Source organism: Psittacula echo, assembly GCF_963264785.1.
Source record: "Psittacula echo genome assembly, chromosome: 1".
NCBI lineage: Eukaryota > Metazoa > Chordata > Aves > Psittaciformes > Psittacidae > Psittacula > Psittacula echo.
The window spans coordinates 75253768-75278033 of record NC_137735.1 but is presented as its reverse complement, the minus strand read 5'-3'; the positions used below and the strand labels follow the sequence as shown (position 1 = coordinate 75278033).

The following is a 24266-nucleotide window of genomic DNA, read 5'->3' as shown; positions in this document are numbered from 1 at the left end:
GCTGGCGAGATTAGATACGAGACCAGGTCTTTTTTCTCAAGCAGTGAGAAGAACTTGGTGTGTTTCCCACAAAATACTATTTCAAAGCTTTCAACCAATGATGGTTATTTAATACTCAGCTGAAATTAAAAACCAAGGAAAATTAGAGCTTTCTGAGATGTTTTCAGTCTACAGAAATTCACTGATGAGCAGTGTTCCTCATCTCAATTATTATGGTCAACCTCGCTACATAATTTTGGCTAAGAACTTACCTTAGTTCAGGGTGTGGCACTATTGCTACCTCTTGCCTCTGTAGCTCGGAAGCAAGAGTGTTCCTCTGGAATAAGTAAGATCTGGTTGCTGCTGCTTTACCCACAGAATGGGACTTGAAAACACATTTCCCATTAACGTTTCCTAACTATCAGGCAACATAAGGGTATTCTTTTTCTGGCAGGTTATGAATATAGCCTTCCATCGGCTCATAGTTGCACTTCTGAATTTAACCCCAAAGTCTTCCTGTGCTGATTACACAAATGTAAAATTCAGTGGAGTTACTTCAGAAATACATTTAGATTGCTGTGTCTGCAGCCATTGGCCCCCCTCCCTTTCAACGCCTCCTGTGAAGTGCTGAGTACTTTGAGATCATACAGGGAATTGCAAGCTTGAACAGCCTCTGTGGATGGACAAATAAGAGACCAGAAACCTGCTTGTTTATTTTACAACATAAATGACTATGAAATGCTTAGAGACAAATAAAGTGATAAAAATTACACTGTGCTAAGTTTGCTGCAAGTTACTTAGCTACCTGAGTATCACTAATGATCCTCACAATATGGAAAAGAGGAGAATGCTTGAGGGCAATGGCAGTGTCTGTTGCTGTCACCTGCCTGATGTACCTTGAAAAGTACTGTAGGACTGTGAAAAATAGGTTGGCAATGCAGCTACAGCAGACTGTCGGTTTTTTTTTTCCCTTGAGTGGAATTGGGATACTAGGAAGGGTATACCTAGGGTTACTAGGTATGGTTTACATGGCTGGAATTTGTAAGAGATAAAGTATCCTAATTCTACTTAATGTGAAAGGGTTTTAGATGCTAACTTTCTTTGTCTGCTTTTTTTGAAAACCATAGCTCTTTTTTAATTTTCTTTTCCTGTTTGAATGAGATACTGTAACCTCAAAGTTTAGTGAAGACTTGCTCATCAGAAACCAGCTGAGGTAGTAAGTCAAGGATCAATACTATTTGCAAGCCATGTCTAACCAGCAACCATTTTGGTCTACTTGTGCTTTTGGTTTGCTGTTTGATACCAGTTATCCCAGAGGAGAGGAGGAGAATCCAGAGTTCAAGACAGCTACCTTAGCCTGGAATAATCCTGATTTAATAGATACATTATGTGTAAATTTGGCTAAGTCTTGTGATTTCTCTGTGTTGGTAATACCTCAGTGGAGCTAGGTAGGGTTACAGTAAAGAGAAGGCAGATACACACTCAAATTTTGAAATAATGAGATACCCAAGCTAGTAGTGTGGGGTAATGTAAATTATCCAAAAGGAAGGAATCCCCTATGGATACTAGCAAAATGTGGTTTTTTGATGTCTTTGTTGCTATGAAAAAAATGTCATTGGAGAGTTTTGCTACACTGTGCCTTGGCTTAAATAACTGAGTCTGAAATATCTGACTTATGTAGACAGTCAGCTAAGAGATGTAATAGTAATCCAGCTACTAATCTTCTTCTTATACCAGGGTAAGGTAGGAATGTGTATCTTCAGAACTGATATTTATAATGGATATGACCCTTGTGCTTACAGAATGGACTCAATGCTCTGCACCTGGCAGCTAAAGAAGGCCATGTGGGACTGGTACAAGAATTACTGGAAAGAGGGTCAGCTGTGGATTCTGCCACCAAGGTAATTCCTGTCTGCCTGTAAGTTTATTCACAAGAAGGAAAAGTCAAATACGTGGGAGAAATTCTTTTAAAAAAAACACCTCACTGATATTTAAACTGCGATTTCTATTGTGGCCTGTGAGTCTATGTTCTTTGCTGAAGCTCATGGGTAGTAAATGAAGAGGCAAAGATTATTATGTGTACTATCGTTTTACAGGGGAAGCATTAAAATTTTTACTAATGCCATATTTTTCATTATTTCCTATGGTAGGTCTCCATTAGAGAGGGAGTGAATATAACTCAAAATATTAGATGTTTTAAAATCTGTGAAAGTTGGACTCCTAGTGTTGGTTGGGTGGCTGTGCTCAGCCTTTGTATTTAGTTACCACCACTGTGCCCCTGTGGTGCTCTCTAATACTTTTTTTTTTTTATGATTTCTGATGCACAGCATCTCCGTCAAGGTTAACGCTTGGTCCCTAGCTCAGAGGGCTTCTTGCTGAACTTGTGATCTTCAGCATTGATGGAAAAACAGAAGTTCCCTCCTCCAAAAACATCCTTAAGCACCCCCCTCAGAGAAGCTGTTGGTAGAACCATCAGGTTCTAGATAGGTCTTTTGGGGTGTGGTCTGGTTTTAAGAACCTTGATTCTTTCATGAAGCCAATTAAATAGTGCTTCCAGGATGAGAGATTGGCCTGGAAAAAATACAAGGTTCTTAGAAAAGCAGTGGTCTGCTACTGTTTTGTGAGAGATTATTTTTATTGTGCAGTGTATCTCTTAAAACATTTGAAAAAGATGCATTTTCATTTTTAAGCCTATTAGAGAAAATTAAAAAAGATTTATCTTCTGCATTTAAGAGGCTTTTTTCTGTTACTTAAAAGTCAGATATTCCTTTTGGGTCTTATACTGGGAAATCTCACTTTATTTGTGTTTCACAGTTTGTATTTTGGGACTTTCAGATTTCAGCTGCCTTCTGCAAGGCATGATCTCTGGACCTGAATGAAAAAAAAACCTGCTAGCCTGAACTAAACTTTACCTAGAAGTTTGTCCTATGCCCCAGTCCCATTCCATAATTTCCCTGAAAAGTTATGCTAGGATGTTGTTGTTTCACAGCCATTCAAGAAATCTTCATGGCTGCAACTCCCAGTCCTATCCTTGTAATGTTTATGGAATATCATGGAACTGTAAGGTAAAATCATGCTGAAAAAATGAATGTTATAAAGAACTGCTGGTTGAAATAACTCCTGAAGAAGGGGTCATGTCTTTTATTTTTTCCCTCCCTATAACAGAAAGGGAATACAGCCCTGCACATTGCATCCTTAGCAGGCCAAGCTGAAGTTGTCAAGGTTCTGGTTAAGGAAGGAGCCAATATTAATGCACAGTCTCAGGTATGATGCCATTTCCTCTTCTCTCTTCTAAATGTTACTTGGTGAGATTTTATAAGATAGATCTGAGATGTTAGTCAGTGATTCCAAAGGTCCAAGCCTGACAAATCAATCAAATTTATGCTTATGAAGCATTCACTGGTGAGTAGAATAGAAGTAAGTAACAAATTGAAGTAACTATAAACCATTGATACAGAAACTTGCATTGTTGTTGATGGAAATATTTCTGAGACAATTTATTAAAGCACACTAGGAATTTCTAAAATATTTCAAATTGTAAAAATACTGCATTATACCAATAAAGAAGACAGTTTGTCGAAGACTTGATTGATACAGTTGCTTTTCATGGTAATTTGTTGGCTAAAAAATTGCAGAGAGCTTACACCAGGATTCTAAATTCTTTCTTTAAGTGATCAGAAAGAATTTTAAAGTTTGGAACATACTTTTGAATTGAGGAATTTCACCTTGTCCTGGCAGGCAAACCAATTGTAAAGACAGCCCTGTTATTTCCACTGATAGGAATCTTGTCTGCTCTTCCCAAATGTACCAGAGAGAGTGGTGTTGCAGGGGCTGACTGATGACCAGTTCTCTTGTCCCTGGTTTCAGGGAGGCTGCAGTGGCAGCTGCCTGCCTGCTGTGGTTTCAGAGCTAGAAAGGACATGTGCTGGAGTTGCAGTGAACAACATAATGCCGACTAGCTAGATGATGGTTTGTTTTCATAGAATCCCAGACTGGTTTGTGTTGGAAGAGACCTTAAAGCTCATCCAGTTCCAACCCCCTGCGATGGGCAGGGACACCTTCCACTAGATCATATTGCTCCAAGCCCCATCCAACCTGGCCTTGAACACTGCCAGGGATGGGGCAGGCACAGCTTCTCTGGGCAACCTGTGCCAGGGCCTCACCACCCTCACAGGGAAGAACTTCCTCCTAATACCTAATCTGCATCTCTCCTCTGTCAGTTTAAAGCCATTTGCTCTTGTTCTGTCACTACTTGCTCTCTTATAAAAAGTCCCTTTCCACCTTTCTTGTAGCCCCTTTAGGCACTGGAAAACTGTTACAAGGCCTCCCAGGAGCCTTCTCCTCTCCAGGCTGAACAAGACCAACTGTCTCAGCCTGTCTTCATAGGAGAGGCACTCCAGCCCCTGGAGCATCTTTGTGGCCTCCTCTGGGCCACAAATGTCAGTTTTTCAAGCTAACTGTCTCTGTCTCCTCTGCCCTATCAAACAGACACACTATTAGCACCATGGAATAACTGACCACGTTATCCTAACACGTATTTGAGATGTATTATTTCCTCTGTTTAGGATTAGGAATAATTTATCAAAGGAATAATTAGGTCAATGTTTGTAAATGCTACCTTAACAATGGCAACTGTAGCTATGAGGAACTGAACATATGATATAGATGAGGACTATATGTGATAAAGAACCTGCATCTTTCTGAAGCATCTAGTCAGCTTGTGACATATCTCCAAGTAAATCATGGAGCTAACAGTGTTCTAACCGAGTTCTAGTGCATCATTCAATGACTACAGATACCGTTTCTGTAGTAATGGTGTAAACTAAGACAAGGAGGAAAACAAGTCACTTTTCAGGGGTCAATTAATTTCAAAATTATGTTCTCCTAGCACTTCGTGTCTGTAGGCAAGATAATGGCCCTTAGCTTAATCTCCCCAGATACATGAGCAGAACAAGAATAGAGTGATCGGATTTAACAGTGCAGCTAGGAGCTGCCTTGGTTGCGGAGAGTTTCAGGAGGGATAGCTGGGCCTGTGTGAGATGCTTTTCTCAGTCCTCTTCTGTAGCACATTCCCTGAGCATTAGGAACATAGAGAAGTTGGTAAAAGGTTTTGATTTGTCAGAGTCTGTCATAAGTCTGGTTGGCACCACATTTTGCTTGCCCAGGCCTGAGAAACTGGGACCTGGAGGGGTTTTTTGCTGTTTGGAAGTGGAAGTTGTCCCTGGTAGGGACCGCTCTGTCGTATGGACCTAGGTCTGTCTTCTTTTTGGCAAATATTAAATGTACTTAGGTAGTTTTTATTCAGAGTGTTCAGCACTTTAAAAAGTATGTCTGTTAGCACTCGCACACGTGTTCCCATGTAACTAGGAATTTGGATATGAATGAACATACGTTGTTTATATGATGGGTGGAAAGGATGTAATTTTTTAGTTAGGGCTCTGAGCAGATTCCTAAGATTTTGGTTCTAATTCTGATTTGCCAGCCGCTTTCCTTGGAAAATAAAATAAAAAAGTAATTTCTTTATGCTTCATGAATGGAATGAGGATAATGAATGCTGCCTTCCTACTCAAGATAGCATCAATATACTCAAGAAACACATATATCATCATAGAAAATAAATGTTAGAAAAATAAAGAGAAGGAAAACAAACTTCAAAATTAATAAAAAAGAGAATTTGATTTATGATAAAAGATCCAGAAAGATTCAAGCATGCCTAACTAGAGCTTGTCAAAAAAGAAAATTAGGAAGTTATATAGAAATAGGAAGAGAGAATGACTGAGCAGAATATGCTTGAATACTCAAATACTGAGGGTTTTTTTTGTGAGAAAGTATGTAATTGGTGAGAAGGTGGAGAGAAAAAGTCATATCAGGAAAGAGCTTACTTAGTAAAGTCAGAAATGAACAAAAATATGAATTTAAAGGAAAAATTGAATTAAAAAGTGAGAAACTAGGCTGAAATGCTCTCCTCCTTACATTTTTTTCTCAATTACACTTTTTAAAATAGATGCTGTACTGTCACTCTGAAATCTTTCAGGAACAGTTGTTGGTATTAAGGGTATATTACATTCTGTCCTTAGTATCTCTGTTATTTCACACATAATTTTTTTTAGGCTCCTGCTAAATGCTATTTGTTGCTAGTGATTTAATGCCAGTGAAGTTACTCAGGTTGCTCCATAACTTCCTCTTTAGAGAACTTGGTATCTTTCAAGGTCATTCTCACTTCCAGTGATGACAATTTGTCATAGTGACAAAATTTCTTCACTGACGATAAACTGATAGATAAAAGAAATTTATTCTTTTTCCTTTCCTTCTCTTCATTAAATTGCATAAACTCTGGCCTTTATCAAAAGTTACCAGCAGTGACATCTGAAACATCACACTGTAGTTCCTTGCAATGACAAAATAACAGAATTATCTCAGAAAATGCTATTAAAAACATGGTAACCACTGAGATTACAAACCCCATCTGTGCTATTTGGGGCTGTTAAGCATTTGGGCCTTTGAGTTTATGGATTTTGTTTTTCTATTAGATTACTTTGCTTTCCCCTTCAGTTTCATGCTGGCCTTCAGAGCTGTTACTTTGTCCATTTTCCTCTTTTAGAAAGTCTGTTCCTCTGGAACTGATATGTCATTGCTGCTATTTTTAGAAAAGTAGTTTCTATTTTGATACAAAACCTAATTGCAGAGTGATTACTAATTGAATTACTCCACTTTCACCTGCATGCATGTAATTTGAGAGCTGATATCTTCCCTGAAGCGTGTTGCAAGCAAATGCTTAAATGAGGGCACACCAGAAACGGGCAGAGATCTAGAAGCTGCTGGTCCCTTTTCAGCATAGAATTTCACCTAGGACTTGACAAGTGTTCAATTGGCTCAATTAGAAGTGCCTTTTGCTACAAGTAGTGCTGAAGAAAATATATGAGTATCTCTAAAGGTTTTACTTGGTTGACTCTGCTCCTAGCTCAGTAAGAAGAACTAGATCTGGGTTATCAAGTAAAAAAAAAAAAAAAAAATCTGCAATTTCTCTTCTAGATTTTACCTTGATTTTTTGGTCATGTATAGAACGTGACCAGGCTGCACTCACTGGTAAAACAACATTTTGTCTGGGGACAGAATGGTACAAACTGTAATATGAAATGAATAACAGATCTACTGGGGTTGGTCCAGCCTATTCCTCTGAGCTTTGATTACATTTATTTGCAGAGCAGAACAAGGTCATCCCATGGAATCATGTGATCTTTTGCAATGCATAATCACTTCTGTGGGTGATCCTGTAGGTACTTCACATTCAGAGTCCAGTGATGTCCTCCTTTCACAGCTGGATCGCTTCTTTACCCAAAACCTATTCTTAGTTGTTGCTTGTGTATTTTAATAGTAATGCTTTTTTGTAATCTTTCTCACAGTGGGTGTCTACTTCTGTGGCATATTAGGTGTTCTTTGTGCCAAGTCTTGATTTTTTTTTCTCAGGTGGAAGAAATAGCACAAGGTTTAGTCAGTCCAGCCTTTCCCTTTGATAAATTATCATTTATCCCTGTTACTTTCTGTTGAAGTCAGATTATCATCTGACCCGTGTATAGACATCAGAGATGTCTGATAACTGGAGTATTAGCCTGCCAAATGTGACAATACCCTGACTGCAATAGTCTCAACAACTGAGTTCCTGTGGCAACGATGCTGATCTGTTGTGACCATGCATCCGTTATGGAATGGATCCATCCTGACCCTCCTCTCCTCTAAACAAGGTCAAAGAAAGTTAGCCTCATGCAAAGAGTTGCACCTCCTGGGATGAGGGGATTTGACAAGCGTCAAGTGACTGAGGTGCAAAGAGCTGAAAAGTAAAAGATAAAATGAGAAAATATAGTTCACTCCAGTAACTGTAAGAGATCTATCATTTCCTGGAGTCACTAAGAAGGAAATAATTCCCTTCACTTTTAAAATTTTTGCCGCTGAGTTTAGAATGGCATGTGTTCCCTGTCAGCTGCTAAGGCTGTGCTTGAAGTGCTGCTTCATTTAGGGGACCTCACAAAAGGAGGAGCTACATTTTAATCATCAGATTATTTAAAGTGACCCAGATACAGAAAGTAAGGATTAGATAAATCAGTCCTCCCCCAAGCTGATCTTGTCATTTAAAAGCCCTCTGGTTTCCTTTCCTCAATACCCTGCTCTAAGCTCATTGCAAACACATTAGCCAAGAAATATTTTTGTTTCAATTTACCCCTTTAGGGTTACCACTTCCTATTTCAACACAGAGAAGATGCTGTCATGACTTTTTGAATATTCTTATCCAGACTCTCCATGAGATTGAAGCAATCCTTAGAATAGCACAAAATTTCCAGCCTTAATATGCTTTCCCAAAAAGGAGTGATAAGAGCTTGTTGAATGTCCATATTCAGTGTTACCACAAAAGCAAAGGGAGGATTTAGGTGATTCTCAGCTTGTCTCTCTCAGGATGCCCTTGGATTTGCTTTAGCAGAAATTGTTCTCCGTGCTGTTTGGGAAGATAATCTTACCTTCAGAATGGAGCATAATTTGCAGAGTGTTTTCTGCTCCATTATGGCAGAAGGTTTTAATTCCACCAACTGGGCTTTCTGCTTTTATATATGTTTAGAGAAACAGATTTTTAGATGCTGTTTATCAAGAGGAGTCGTTTAGCTGCAGTTCATTACTGGTAATGTAATAAAGGATCAGGCCCATTACCTCTTAACTGGAAGAAATGCCTTCTGGAGGATTATGTGGATTTTGAGAGACGTAAACAAAAGTAATACATTAAGAACAATGAAAGAATAGAGATATTTATTCATCCTGCCTTAAACTAGTCAAAGTCTCAGCTGCCTGTCTCTTACAGTGATTATCAGTTAGTAATAAACAACCTTCTTCCTGATCTTGAAGTGTGATCTCAGGGAACCCTGAAAGTAGAGTTGAGCCAGATGCCTGTGCATGTAACATTAAAGCAGTGCTTACAGGTTGACATAGAATTACAGGGTAACAGAATGTAAACACGATACTGATTGCTAGTATTGGAGCATTTACGTGGGGCTTTCCCATTTCCCCAAGTGATTCATATAGCTAAAGGAAAAACAACCTGATGAGGATGATGCTCAGGTTCTGATGTCACCTGCAGAAGAAGCAGCATGGTGATCTGGAGATGTGGGACTGGTTAGCTTTCTCTCAAAAACTCAGGTTCTCAACCAGCAAAGACTAAAACTAAAGTGAATATTTACAATATACATCTTAGTCTATTCTATTAACTTACAGTCTCTGTTAAAGGGCTATAGAGGACAAATGGTCCAGGTTAAAATATTTTAATTTAAATGAATAGTAGGGATTTAGCTAATAATGTGATACATGGCATAAACTTTAGGAGTCTGCAGTAAGGCAACCTACTAGCTGGAAGCATGAAAGCTCACCATACCACCATGCCACATTGCACCCCTACCCTAATAATGCAGTCTTTGATGATGAGAATCAGGCAGTGGAATTGGTATGTGCATATATTTCTGAGAGTGTAGACATAACTTAGTAACAACCAAGTAAATAGAAACATTTTATTTATGATTTTAGTGCAGTATTGTCTTCCTTCCAGCCCTCAGTCATATACATAAGATTAGTGGTTGTTTTCAGTACTCTTTCACTGTACCGTGTTTGGAAGGCAGAGCCAAGACTCTGCCCTGATGAAGCTAGTAAAGTAGATTTACCAGCCTCCCAAAATCCAGTAATTCCAGCCTTTTTCCTAAATGCTTTTCTCAGCTTTAATCTTTACAGACTATGGGGCCCTGCAGGCCTCAGCGTCTGCTATGGGTAATGAACGTAAGGATTGTCACCTAAATAGCACTTGTTGAATAATTTCACAGTAGATGAAAATCTAGTAGCTGTCTTGTGCCCTTACAGCTGTGCCACTTTACATTGTATAATTCTGTGCTCACAAATGCATCCATCTGATTTGTGTGTCATCCTTTTTACTAGCACTTTCTAGCTTTCTTATAAAAGCAAATGATACCCCAGGAAAATGTGCTGCTCCTTTTGAAACACAGAGGGAAGAATCTGGTCAGAAGACATAAAGTGCTTTCATCAATACCAGAAGTCTACAGTATTTAATTTAGCTGGTTGTTGATGTACCCACAAGGTGGTTTCACTGAATCTTTCTCTCTCATAACGTGAATATAGGACAGAACAAAAATTCCCTCCATGGGGGTGCTGTCAGCATCACAACAGTGCAGTCAATTTTTTTTTCCAGTTCTGATAGTAAAGATGTTACTTCTAATCATCCTAAGTTATAGACGTGACAAAGGGTAGTTCATTCCCTCCACCTTTGCATTCCCAATTTCATGCTGCTTAAGTTGTCAGCTCATGATTTGAATATTCTCAGTCTCTCTGTGGAGTAGCCCACTTGCCTTTGATTGTATAGCAAAATGAGACTCCTCAGGTGCCTTAAATTTGGCAACTTAGGATTACATGCCATGAATTTCCCTTGAGCATATCTTCACAGATTCAACTATTGCATATATTTGCTTGAATATAAATATAAATATAATAGTCCTAATATTCCTGAGTTTTTTTTTCTCTTGAAAAAGAATATGGGTTATATGTTTGGTTTATGGAAAATGATGTATTTTAAGGGAACAGAAAGACAAATGTAATTGGTGAAGTTACAGATTATATATAGGGATGTGTGTGTATATATATATTTAAATATATATTAAAAAAAATTATGGATTTTGATGTAAGCTAGCAAACAAGCAAAAAAGGCAACTTTTAAAAGTTAAAGTAGGTACCTTGATCTATCCTTAATTCACCCTTTTAGGCAGAGAATCTCTCCTGCTAAGATACAATCTTGTTATGGAGAGTTTATTTTTAGACTGGCTGAAAATAATGCTCTGAGCATAATGCACAACAAAGTTCCCAGAATTGTGCTATTGATGATTCTATCAAGATGTGTGTTCTTAATTTAGCTTGCAGTGTTGCATTTATTTATAACTCTTGTATTTCATATATTGGTATTAATTCCTTGGATCATTAGAGGATTTTTTCTTCAGTGACAGAATGGTTGAGGTTAGAAGAGAACTCTGGAGTTCATCTTGTCCAGCCCACCCTGCTCACCCACAGCAGGCTGCCCAAGGCCATGTCCACATGGCTTCTGAACATCTCCAGTGATGGAGACTCCACAACCTCTCTGGGTGACCTGTGACAGTGCTCAGTCACCCTCACAGTGAAGAAGTGTTCCTGATGTTCAGAGAGTCCCTACTGTGTTCAGCTTGTGTCTGTTGCCTCCATCCTTTTCCTTCCCTGCATAAAGTTCTCCTGTTTGAGACAGAATAGCCTTTGCTAGAGTGGAGATTACTGGAGACTGAGATTAAGGGAAACAGTGAGTGAAGGTAGAGTTACTTTCTTTTAACTGTTAAGGTGAGATGTAGATATCACTAGTTTAGGCCAATATCTGTGGAAAAATGGGGAAAAAAGGGAGATGAGTTGCATATCACTGCATAAAAATTTAAATCAGGAACTTGCCATTCTTGTGGAAGTTAAGGAATATTCTAAATAATAGAAAAAAATACTGAAATGGTTATTGAACTTAAAGGACCCAGAAATTCTTATGATTTTATGGAATAAAATGGTATAGTAATGCATAACCATAAATGGGAAAATTTTATAATCTTAGCTGTTTAAGCTTGTTTCACTCTTGTCCCATCCTTTGTGCCAATATCAGTTATTTTTTGGGACTGGCTTATATTCTAAGGAGCAGGAAGAGAAGGAGGCATAGGGAGGAAAGCAGAGCAATTACACAGAGGATTCTCATAGTTTATGTTAAGTGCCAGGTCCTGTGACTGAAACTCTAAAGTGACCCAAAGGAAACTGAGCTGTTTTATGGGCAGTATTTTCTGTGCATGATCTTCTCTGAATGTCACTTGAGAAGTGGGGTAGCAAAAAAATCCTAACTAATTTGGCTTTTATTTGTGACATTGAGCAAATAACCTTTTAATTTCCTTGATGTGAAACAAAACTGGGGGGAGAAGGCAACCAAAACACCAAACAAAAACCCGTACAGTGAGATAGAGAGGCAGAAGAGATCTGGATCAGGCAGTATGATTGTGTTGACCCTCTGACATCTCAAAGAGTGAGTAGAAACGAGCATTTGCTATATATAAACAATTGTGTTAGATGTTGGTTGTCTCATCTTCCCTGGTAACCTCAGTGATCTTCTAATACAGCATCTGGGTTTACATGACCTATTTAATCACAGGATGTGTTGTGAACTCTCATCTTCAATGAGGCCACCTGAGGGAAGAGATAATGTATCACAATTTTCTCTCTTTTCCTTATCAGTATGAATATGAAGAGATATATGTGGATATATGGCACATAGATATTGTAAGTATATAGACACTAAGGCACTAAGATCTTCATGGACAAGCTTGTCACTCAAACACACTGGCTCTACTGATCAGTTTGGAAGACGTATGTTTCTGATCATTGGGTACTGCCATGCAAAGAGGCTTTCCTTGAAAGCCTGCCATGCAAGAAAGCTCAACCAAGCCATACAACTGTTTGGATGATTTTATAAATGCTCTAATAATCCCTCTGTTTCTTCAGACTGTGTTTTTCATTAGAGCTTCGGCAAAATTTAATTATACAAATTCTGAGTCATATGTAGACTTGCCAATTTGCATCAATAACTTGAAGAATCATTGAGAGCTACTAATTTTCTCAAATTAGCAAGTAAGTCAGTGAATGTAGTAGAAAGAATGGAGTGTGAAAGATACTCTATTTGTTTAGTGTTAATTTCTCATTATAACTTTATATGATAGCAGTAAACATTTTGCATTATACATTTGTAAGGATAATAAAATCTGAGTACTCTGTCCTCGCTACAAATACTCTGATGGAATTATTGTTTGAAAATGAATGTTATATATCATTACAGCATTAATTTCTATTTTTCAGATGACACACAAAGCATAAACATACAGATGTACCATAATTACACAGCTGGGCTTTCAGGAAAAATGTATTTCGCCTTTTCCAGGTCACATTTGTATGCCACAGTTAGTATTTTGACTTCAATTTTGGACTGCGTTTGTGCAGATTGGGATCAGAAGCTGAAGGAAAATATATTGAAATAAAGACTCCCCACTCCTGGACCAGTAAACCTTCTGTATCCCATTCCATGTGCTAAGGGGAGAGGTCAGTCTCCTGTGCAATATGTCCATGGAGAACCATTAACCAGAATGTTGTGGATTCAGTAGAAGCTGCTTTGGGGTATCGAAACAGAAGTCTAAGGGAAATATGTTTTCTTCAGTTTGCAGAGATCTAGGGTCTTGAGCTTTGGAATATCTCTAGAAGCAGAACAGAGAGACCAAGTATTGGCGTATAGCTCTTTGAAACTAAAAGATGAGAAAGAAGGAAGGGGATTTTAGATTAACAAGAGTAAACGAAACCAAGAGAAGGATGTGCTTTTGTTGTGAGCATTTACCTTTAACTGCAGGACTGTCTGGGCCAAACAGAAATTGCTGTGTAGGATGCAGACAGATAGGCACATCATAGAAACTATTCAGGATGGGAGGAGGCATATGGAAGTCCTGGGATCTGGGGCAAAAATGAGAAGAGCTGCAGCAGGGCTAACAGGTCATTCCATCAGGCAAAGCCCTGCCAAGGAGGGCTCTTAATATTGAGAATCCTAAAATATGCATTTTCTGGCCAAAAGCCAGACGTGTTGGGTTCAGGAACGCTGCAATTAGAAGCTCTGAAACCAGATCCTCATGGAGAAAGTGGACTTGACCCTGCCAGCAGGAAAAATCAGGCTTGACCTCGCCAGGGGGAGAAATTCAGGAGAAACTTTTCCAGTGTGTTTTGGTATAGGCAGTTTTGCATATAGACCTTGGAATGGTGTTACAATTTCCAAAATAAACCAGATTAAAAAAAAAAAATATATATATACACAGTAGGTTTACACTATAAATAAAGCTTGAAGAGAAAAAGAAAAAAGGCTCCAAGTTTATGTGCAAGAATTCCCTGCCCCGATTGCTGTAGTTTCAGGCATGATTATAGCTTGTGAGGAGGATATCCTTGATATAATGGGCACTCTGCTGGGTCTCTGTGTGGAAAAGCATTTAGTACTACTTAGCACACAATGGTCATGAAGTCATGTACGTATTGTTTATGTCTCCTAATCCAGGATTTATTGCCCTGATCCTGTTCCAGAATTAGGGATTTGAGTTGATTGGGAAAAGTAAGATTCTTCAAAGCTTTTAAGCAAGTTGATTTACTCGGGCTTGAAAAATCTCATATTCCCCCAATTTAGATTAGTTGGTGTGATCCTTGTATTCAGCCATGTAATAATCAGCTAGGGGGGTTTTACAAATGGCACATATTACCAATTAATAAACTACCTTAGACTTTAGTATTAGAATACTGATGAGATAGGTTGAAAATTGCTACCTCATGGTAGTAATGGTACTACTCATGGTAGTACCTCATAATGGTTAGTTATTCCTAATAGGTTGCCATTTTGTTTCTTTCTGGAGTGGGAATTAAAACCAAAACACTGAGACAACTCAGTTACCTGCAGTTTTCCCTTTGCTACTCTGTACAAAGACAATCAAAAAGAAACCAATTTGTGCATAATTCCCACTGCCAGCTCAGTCTCTACGCCTGGAGATTTTTCTTTGAGAAAAATAGCTTCTGTAGGGAGATGTATTTTTACACCAGTGCAACAATAGTCTTTATTACAGCAGAATGAGCTCATTGACCAGTGGTCCTCTGGTAGACCTCTGTGACCTCCAGGTTCTCATCTACAGAATTCTCCTCTAACTCATGTTTGCATAGTTTGTTTTATCTGCAGCAGTGGAGAAACCTGTATTTGTCCTTACCAAAGTACCTTTCCAGCTGTTTTCTTCAGGATAACGGGAACCTTTCGAATTATGATCCTGTTGGGTGGTGTATTTGTAGATCATCTTGTTCATGCTGTCTGTAACTCTTATAAGAGCACTCTATTCCATCCTGTGAGTCATTACTGAGAATATTGGATAATACCTGCTATGGACAGACCTCTGTGCAGTGCCATTCAAAATACATCTCAGTGTCAAGGTTTTAGCATTGCATTGCTGCTGGCTGCTCTCTGGGTGCTATTTTTTAATTCTCTCCCAAAGTTGTTGATAGAAGTGCCAGAATATTATACAAAGCAGTATTGAAAGACTTGCTGTAACATATGTGACATATATCACATGACATATACAACATAAATGACATTTATTGCCTGAGCAATCTCTGAGACTTGTAAATGCAGAGGGGGGTTGTAAAGACATAATACAGTTACTGTATAACTGTATTATATAGTGACTGAAAAATGATATTTCATTTCATTAGGAAATTATTGGAATGTTTCCACGGCAAGTTTGCTAGAAAGAATAATACTGGCTTCTCTGAAACAAGGCTCTTGGTTATCACAGTTTATGCATCAATTCTGACTGCTTGTGTAAATACACGGGCTTATCATTTGTTGTCACAGCATGCAAGATAAAAAATAATAAAAAAACATGTGTAAAGTCTGGTTCTAGCTGAAAGTGTCATTCCAAAACAGAAGAATGCTGTCAGAAATATAGCTAATTGTGCCCTTTTACATTATATGGTAATCTACAGGATATTAAAGGCTTTTCGAGGGCCTTTTTAACAGTCTTAACTCACAGAAGAGTTATTGATCAGGCAGACAGCTCACTTCCATGCCTTCCTTTCATAAGGATTTTGTAGCTAATTAATTAAAATTGTTTGCATTAAAGTATTTTAATGGGAAGAAAGGACTTGTATTTCTAATGATTTTGCCTGTAGTTTGTTTAACTTAGAAGAGTTTTTTTAACCAGAGCATTACCCAGAGCAGATTAAGGACTCTCAGCCATTTTGGTGCATTTTTATAATTTAATGAGAGATGAACTTCCTGTATTGTCAGAAAGGCAGTTGTTATTTTGCAAGGTTGAGTTCCTTTATGTTTGACGATTTGCAATGTTCTGTGTATTACAAAATTTTATGTAGTATGTTAAGCCTTTGTCATCTCTGCTCAGCTTGTCATGAGGTGTTGGCTTTATGGTCTTCAGGGGGATCATGTCTTTGCTTAAGTTGATGTAACAAATGGAAGAAACCCTTGCTTTCCTGTCAGCTCTCATAAAACTTTATTGACAGCTTTACAGTCCCTGAGCATTATCAGCAAGGAATAGCTGTATGAATAATTAGTGTGTCCATTGCTTCCCTAAAATATGTGTCAAAAGAAAATTAGTGTGAAAACACAGACTTTTGTGGGTTTAAGCGATGTTAAACATTATCATATTAAGTTAAAAACCACAAAGTTATTTTGCTTACATGCTTAAAACATTTCAGATAAAAAAAGAACAAATGAATTTTTAGCTTTATACTTATTTGGAGTTCATTATTGTTGGTAGATTCTATTTCTTCATTATAATATTTCCTTGTATGTTCTTCCTAGAATGGCTTTACTCCTTTATATATGGCAGCTCAAGAGAACCACATTGAAGTGGTGAAGTATCTCCTGGAGAATGGAGCCAACCAAAGCACAGCTACTGAGGTGAAGTGTATTATTTTTTTGCACACTGTTATTTTCCTTTGCCTTTGCATCCAGATTGCTTAAAGCCAGAAGATTTTTCAAATGGAGTATTTTGAGAACTTTTGTACTTTAATTTCAAATGAGCTTTATTTATGAATCTTATCCTTTTTTTTCTACATGCACAGATGACTAGGGTGAATGGTTCTGGAAGTGGTGAAAAGCCAAGGGATGAAATCCAGCCTGATACATTTGGCAGCAAAATTTCCACTAAGTTTAGTAAGCCCAGGATTTTCACCTTCAGTTTGTGCCCATTTCTCATATCTGCTTCCTGGGGACTTTTCTGAAAAATTATTGAGGCTTTGAAGAGAGATCCCTAGGGCTGTAGAAATTACAGGAGGCCAGGGTGGTCAGACGAATAGAGTGAATAGTAGATCAGTCACAGTGTAAGTGGAGAGGTACAGCATTTCATTTGAACAGATCTATGTTTTCAACAAAGCCCGTGAAGACTCAAGCACCTAAAAGTATCATCACCTCAGCAACAGAGGCAAAAATTCTGGGCAAAAATCAGTAGATTGAATATTATAGAGTGTATCTCACACTCTTGGCTGAATAAGGGGTCTTCTGGGGAAAGGTAGTTTGGAGGCTTGCTTCAGCTTCCTTCTCAGCAAGCTGCAAAGTGTGTGGAACATAATTTGGATGCCATAATTAGGATTATGAAGACTGTGTCCAGAAGGGTGCCTGTGTATAGTGTAAAATATAAAAATTATTAGTATCAACAGTCAGTTGTTGACAAGCTTCCTTTTAGATGAGGTCATGAGATTTCATATGCGTTGTGTTCTGCGTAGAGACAGAGAGTGAGATGTGCACATTTTTCACAGAAAGAATAATAAAATATTGGAACGGTCTGCCCAGGGTGGTGGTGGAGTCACCATCCCTGGATGTGTTTAAAAAGAGACTGGATGTGGCACTTGGTGACATGGTTTAGTCGAGGTGTAGGGCATGGGTTGGACTCGATGATCTTGAAGGTCCCTTCCAACCTGGTAATTCTGATTCTGCATGTACATGTACAGGCAAGTGCATGTACAAAAGTGATGAGTGGAGTAGAGGCTCTGTGGTGCCAGGTTCCCAGAACCATTGCACAGTAGAAAGGGGCCCCAAGAAGTCGCTTAGTCTAACCTCCTGCTCCTGTTCCCCTAAGTGAGGAGAAATTGCCCAGACAAGTTATTCTGCTTCTGAGGCTTGCCTGCGACTTTGTGTAACCTATGAATATTTGTCACTTTTGGTGATTAGCATAAATTGGAAATCAAATGACTAACAAAGATTACATCAATGAGCTCAGCAGGCAAAGTGCTGTTTTGTCCTTGGGCACTTTATTTCTACTGCTGGACCACAGGGTGTAAATGTGCAGAAGGATGGTATTAATTGCTTGGTTCTGGACTTAACTGCAGTGCTGTAAAGCTGCAGTAACTTCTGTGCAAGCAAGGTAGACACCAGAGTAAGAGACGTGACTCCATCTGAAGACGAATTCAATCATAAGAACTTCCTTCTGCGAATCAGGTGATTTAAGGGCAATGGGAAAAACTCCTAGGTCATGAGGCCTGTGCTCATTCTATCTCCTGCTCTTCTCTTTCTGCCAAATGTTCTTTTATACCAAGCCAAAGGGACGAGTGAGGAGGATCTGTGCTGCAAAGCGTGTTGGCTTTTGTTTGTTCTAGGGATATGGATGTGCCATATGAAGTGGTAATAGGAAAGTTCCTCTGCTGCCAGAGCTTTTGCTCACGTTTATTACTTTTCCCTATTCTGCACATAAACATGCCCATTCTGGATTGCCTTCACAAATGCATGATTTTAAAATGATGGGCCATTTATGCTCACTCTCCTTTCTTTTAAACCGAATCAGTAATGTTAACAGCTGCTATACTGTCTCTTCTTTCAATGGATACTGTACCATTTGATGACAGCTCCTAAAATAATCCTCTCATGGCATGCCATATATGGCGATCACATTACATGTCAGCTTTCTGAAGTATGAAATCCCGTGTGATTGCCAGGCAACGTGGCAGAAACACGCTGCTTGTGAGGGAGCCAGGTGGAACTGGGGCTCTCCAGGAGCCTGGCATGGCTGAGGCCTGGGGTCACCTGCTTGCAGATTTTCTCCCAGCACCTTTTACTAGCTGTGATGGTCAGGTGCACTGCAAATTCATTCATTAGTTGGCAGGACCGAGATTGTTATAATTAATGGGGCCTCTGCTTGAATGCAGACATTCAGGCATCACTGGAGCTCATAGTATAGTCTGATAGTTTTTAAAAAAGGCACAGGGGAGAAAAAATATCAAATGCCCCCCCCCCCGAAGCTGAGTCCAAGTCTGTCTTCTGCCATCGGAAAGGTCAGCTCTCACTTTTGTGGGTTCAAAAGTAGTGGCTGTCTACTCCCTTATGACTGAACTCAATAAGTTTTGGTTTCAGGTCTTGCTGAGATGATGGTCTCAGTGATTTGAATGTTACAGAAGGATGGTTTGACCCACTATCCGCTTTCACACTTGCCCACAGTTAGTCTCCTGAACAGAATGGAGAAAATGATACATTAAATAAGGTGGGATGTCAGCCTGAAAAAAGGATGCCAACCAGATACGTGGAGAAGGACCTTCTGTTTAGCATCAAAGTCTGGCTGTCCTCAGTGTGGGGAGGTGGGGAAATGAAATGCTTTCTCCGAGCTGTGGTCAGTCATCCTTTCCAGAAGTGATAGGAGAGGAATGCAGATAGAGTTGTGTCTAAGAAGGGTGGAAGATAAAGTGTTGCAAATCAAATGGATAATCTTCTCTTTGAAGCTTTGAAACTTGCACTGCCTTTGGATATATCTCATTTCCTTTCACACTTACATGCGTGTATATACAAAATGAGAGTAAGGATGAGCTCAGTTTCATAGGGTCTCTAATCCAGGATTTGCTCTCATGTTCCCAGAGGCTAAAGGCAAATGCATTAAGCCATTTCAACACCTAATGTAGCCCCAATCTCAGAATTATCTTTACAGTTCAGCTGTTTCATCAGCTGTTCACCCTTTTTTAATTCACTGTACAGAATTTAATCGCTATTACAGAAAGAAACCATGGTAGTATTGCTGTTGCAATGCACCTACACAAAGTTCTGCGCCAAAGGGAGTGAATGTTATTAGATAACTAAAGGGAAAAATTGCTTTGACAATTCTTCAGATGTTTCTTTCAGCATATGTTACCTCTCATTCCTTCCTAACTTGTCCTTTATTATTTTATCATCTTTCATTTTCCTATTCCAAATGAATTCTGTCTCCTTCCTATGCCTTTTACAGTGTATCCAAACCAGTTTTCTCACTTTCTGGCTATAATCAACTCTTTAGTTATTCCTAAGGTACAAAAGTACAAAAGCAGTACTTGAGCTGAAATAGCAAGTTGTGATTGTGTGACATGTTTTAAAACATTAGCAATTTGGGGCATGTGTGGAGAAGCAAGACAATTTGAAAATAACTTTGAAACCAAGCTAAAACTATGACTGAAAAGCAGAGAGATCTTTCTGATTTTGTTTTTCTGAAAAAAAGTACAAATAATTTAATGTTTTCCTGCTTCAAATTAGACTGAATTTCTAAACATGACCTGGCTTTCTTGACTCATAGTCCATGTATAACTTAAAATGGGAAACAGCAGGGAATGCAGCCAAAGCAATCCTTTTGCAGAGATGTGAGATATTCGGAAACAGGTTCCCTGGATATTTTTCACACCTATTTTGTTCAGTGCTCACTAATCCTTTCCAAAATATTGATAAAAATATACTTTGTGGCCTGTTTTAAGATGGGAAGTAATTAGGGGTACTGTAGAATGAATCTTTGTTTGCACTTGATTAAAAAAAAGACTACTTTGAAGTGGAAAAGTGTGCTTCTGACATGTTTGAAATTCTATCTGGCGTAAAATATTGGGCCTCCAGTGTCGTTTCACTTGAGACAGTGGTGCAGAGGTAAGAATTCAGCTGGTAAGGTGCTTACCAAATGTTTGTGTGTGAACAGCGCTGTGCAAATCACTGAAGTTGCACGTCCTTCACCCTACTGAGCACACCTTGTTTCCTTCTCTACCAGGATGGTTTCACTCCTCTTGCTGTTGCACTGCAACAAGGACACAACCAGGCAGTGGCCATCCTCCTGGAAAATGACACCAAAGGGAAAGTGAGATTACCTGCTCTGCATATTGCTGCTAGGAAAGATGACACCAAGTCAGCAGCGCTCTTGCTGCAGAATGACCATAATGCTGATGTGCAGTCCAAGGTAACGGAGTGCTGCCCTAGTGGTAACAGGGTAGTCGCGCAGCTAAGTGCCGATGGGCAAGAAACTTGACAGCCTTCACCTTAATGGTTAAAGGTAGTTTCTTCTGTGGGGAAATACAAGTTGCTTGACCAGTATCACCAGTGTTTAGCTATACAGCAATTTCAAACTACTGACTTTTCTGCTTTTTAGTTACTCCTTCCATTTCTTTGGTAACCAGCTTTCTCATAAAACAGAAGACACTGGAACGGAAGCAGAAACTCTGCTTCCCTATTAAATAGGGTACTGGTTTGTTGCCCAAGGGAACATAGGTTGTATTTAAAGTTAATGCATGCTTGAATCGCTTTTCCCATAATTAACAGCATAAGTCATTTCAAAAAGCAACATTGTTCTTCATTTTGCAGCCAGTCTTTAATATTGTTCCTCTTTTTCCCAAACCATGCTGCATCAGATGATGGTGAATAGGACAACTGAGGTACCGAGATCCAAAATTTTTAATTACTCTTTCTGTTACTTATAATTATCTTCTCTGCTCTCTAGCAATATTTATTATTTAGCACTAAAAGTGAAGATATGGCTCTTTTTAAATGCATAGAGGTATGTGGCTCAGCAAACCTATTTTTACTCATCCTTTGTCTTAGCATTTCTTCTATTTCTGTCACTACTGAAGTAAACTTTTGAGAATTCACATGAGTTCAAGGAAGTCTGGAGCAAGTAATGGAGCTGAGGGGACAAAGATGCTTTTCTAGCTCTGTTTCAGTAATTATGAAAATGCATTCTCTTGGCATAACTACATTAAGTTGTCTGACTCAGCCAGAATAATTGTAATATTCATTTACCTTCTTTTACAATAATAAATATAATCAAATCCTCCAAGGTAGAAACTTGTTCAGAGCATATGCTTGCTTTTACCATTGTTCTTAGTAAGATATTTTCAATAAAGATTTGAAAAATCTTTAAGTGATAGCACATAATCACAGTTTACCTGTCAAAGATGATATTACATTTCTCATACAGATTCTGGAAATATCAACTCTCCAAGCACTTCTACTAAAAATCAGAGGTCTGATTGACCAGAAATGGGATTAGTCCACTAAAGATTATTGTCATGTTTAGGAAAAAGAATTCTTTCCAACAACATGGTCATTATTTAAACACCCACTTTTAAATAATGGAGAAACTTGGTTAGATGTGGGAATGAATTTTGAATGCACCCACCCATGTGAGCAGGTGCCATGAGGCAGTGGGTGATACGAGTTGAAAGGCTGACAGCTTCTCTCTGGCCTCTGTCCAAGGGCATGTTCTTCACTGTGGTAATAAATGTGAAGGGGGCACCTCTCCTTCACCCACCGTGGAAGTTCCTTCTCTGTACCTTGCCTTTGTCACCAGGCAGACGTGTCCATAAGTAGGTAGTTGTTAATGCAATATACATTCAATCTATAGCTAAACATAGTGTCATAGTTTGTGCCCAATATCCTCAAGAAGACTATGAATTTAGTGAGTGTGTGACTCTACAATGACCAGGATCACCTGTGGGCTGACAAGGAAGTAAATGGAATTAGGGTAAAATGGTTGGCCAGCTGCCATAGCTTTTGGAAATAAAGTAGATTTTGGAGTGCAACGTGTGCCTACATTTCTTTATTCCATGAGTAGTTTAAAATGATGAATTGTATGCTGAAAGAAATGAACCTAGTTGAAAATACAGTATAGTCTGGAAGTATTTCTTTTTCTGTCTCTAACAGTAAGATCTGATCAAATCAGTGTACAGGACTTCAGGGAAACCTCAAAAGCAAGGTCCCTTCTACTTGAATTACTAATGAGACTAAAAGCTTGCTCTGTGTCCTGGTTTCTGAAAAAATATTTTTTCTGTTGTCAAGCAATTCCGTATCTCGTAGCCAGAGCAGGTTTCACCTTCTGGTGATCAAGAGGCAGTAAGTAAATGGTGTTTTTATTGATGTAAAGATGGCAAGGTTTCTCCAGATCATTTGAGATCCAAATTGTGTACAAGTATAAATAATTATGATTCTTATACTGTTATTTATATGCTTATACTAAGTAGTTTCCCATGTACACCAAATTCTTGGTTTACGTATTGAATAACTACTGCTTTTTTAAAAAAATATATATATAAAAAAGGAAATATCTTCTCAATGTTTCTAATTCTACGAGCAGCAAAATAAGAGTCCCAACAACTTTTGGGGTCATTTATCCAAAACCAGTAAGCAGAGGCAGCCCAAAAGACCCATGTTGCTTCCAGATTGTAATAAGGAAACTTCCTTTATTTTCTTTAAGAATGGCTAATATATATAATAATGCCTAATATAATAATAATGGCTCATATATAATTTCTGTGACAGAAACTACTTTATTGGCCACTGATTCAGGAGACTAACTTGGGGAATGAAGCACTTTTGATAACCTCTCATGTGAGAACTGCACTCTCTGCCTGAAAGACTGTGCTATATTACAGCTGAACTGGATAAAATTGGCACTATCTGTTTGTTTACCAGCAGCTTTTAAAATCTGGTTCTAGTGAAGCCAGTTATCTTGTATAAAATTATTTCTATAATGAGGGCTGTTTCCCTTTGTAGAGTGGCTTTACACCTTTGCACATAGCTGCGCACTATGGAAATGTCAATGTGGCGACGCTGCTGCTAAACCGAGGAGCTGCAGTTGATTTCACAGCAAGGGTATGGAGTTCTTTCTTTCTCTTCTTAGTATGAAAGTGGGAGTGTCTCTATATGAGTCAAGAGTAAGTGAGCAGTAAAGTAATGAAGTTCTGTTGTGTTAAAAGATGTCTTTTTTTTCCAGTAATTCTTAAAGGTTGCCTCAGTGCAATGCACCAGGGTCTTTGGGAGTTGAGTAGCAACCAGTATTCCCAGCTGAAGGAAGCAGGCTCCTTTGACTAGCTCCAGAAAACCGATATTCTCAGAATGTGCCAACCCACTTCAGCTTTTCTGTCAGTTAGGTGTCCTCCAGAAATATACAAGGATTTATTGGCTTTTTCAGTATTAAGTATTTACTATACTACTTTAATATGATATTTTCACATACAAACATTTGTGAGGACTTTCACCCTAAACAGGACTTAATCCTTTCCGCTGTTGGCATTACACTGTGAAAGTTCCTTCATGTAGGAATCGTGCGTTTGTGTACCCTGTGTATGTTGCGATGATTTAAATGCATCAGTGTTTTGTCAATATTGACTCATTGGAACTCTGATGTATGTTTGTCTATTTGTCTGACTCTGGGACCATGATGTTCGCTGCTTTGGCAGATGTGCTGCTTTGTTTATTAAAAAAAACCCAAGCAAATAAAAGATTTTTTGCTTAGGAAAGAATTACTAACTCTAGCTTCTATAGTGTATGCCTAGCTCTGATGCTCAAGCGTATTTTTGTTTATTCTCTACAATGTGATGGTCTCATCTTCTGTGATCCAAACACAAATTCACCACCA

The 24266-nt window shown here is 38.7% G+C and overlaps 1 protein-coding gene across 1 annotated transcript in view; it reads left to right on the top strand.

Annotated features, from left to right (window-relative positions):
- Positions 1-24266, top strand: part of ANK2 (ankyrin 2) — a gene marked incomplete at its 5' end in the record, with an annotated part of 189955 nt that overhangs the window by 47644 nt on the left and 118045 nt on the right. The window contains 6 exons of the mRNA XM_080621291.1: positions 1782-1880; positions 3145-3243; positions 16448-16546; positions 20628-20813; positions 21262-21285; positions 23402-23500. Coding sequence (XP_080477417.1) covers positions 1782-1880; positions 3145-3243; positions 16448-16546; positions 20628-20813; positions 21262-21285; positions 23402-23500 — 606 coding nt within the window. The remainder of the gene's footprint in view (positions 1-1781; positions 1881-3144; positions 3244-16447; positions 16547-20627; positions 20814-21261; positions 21286-23401; positions 23501-24266) is intronic.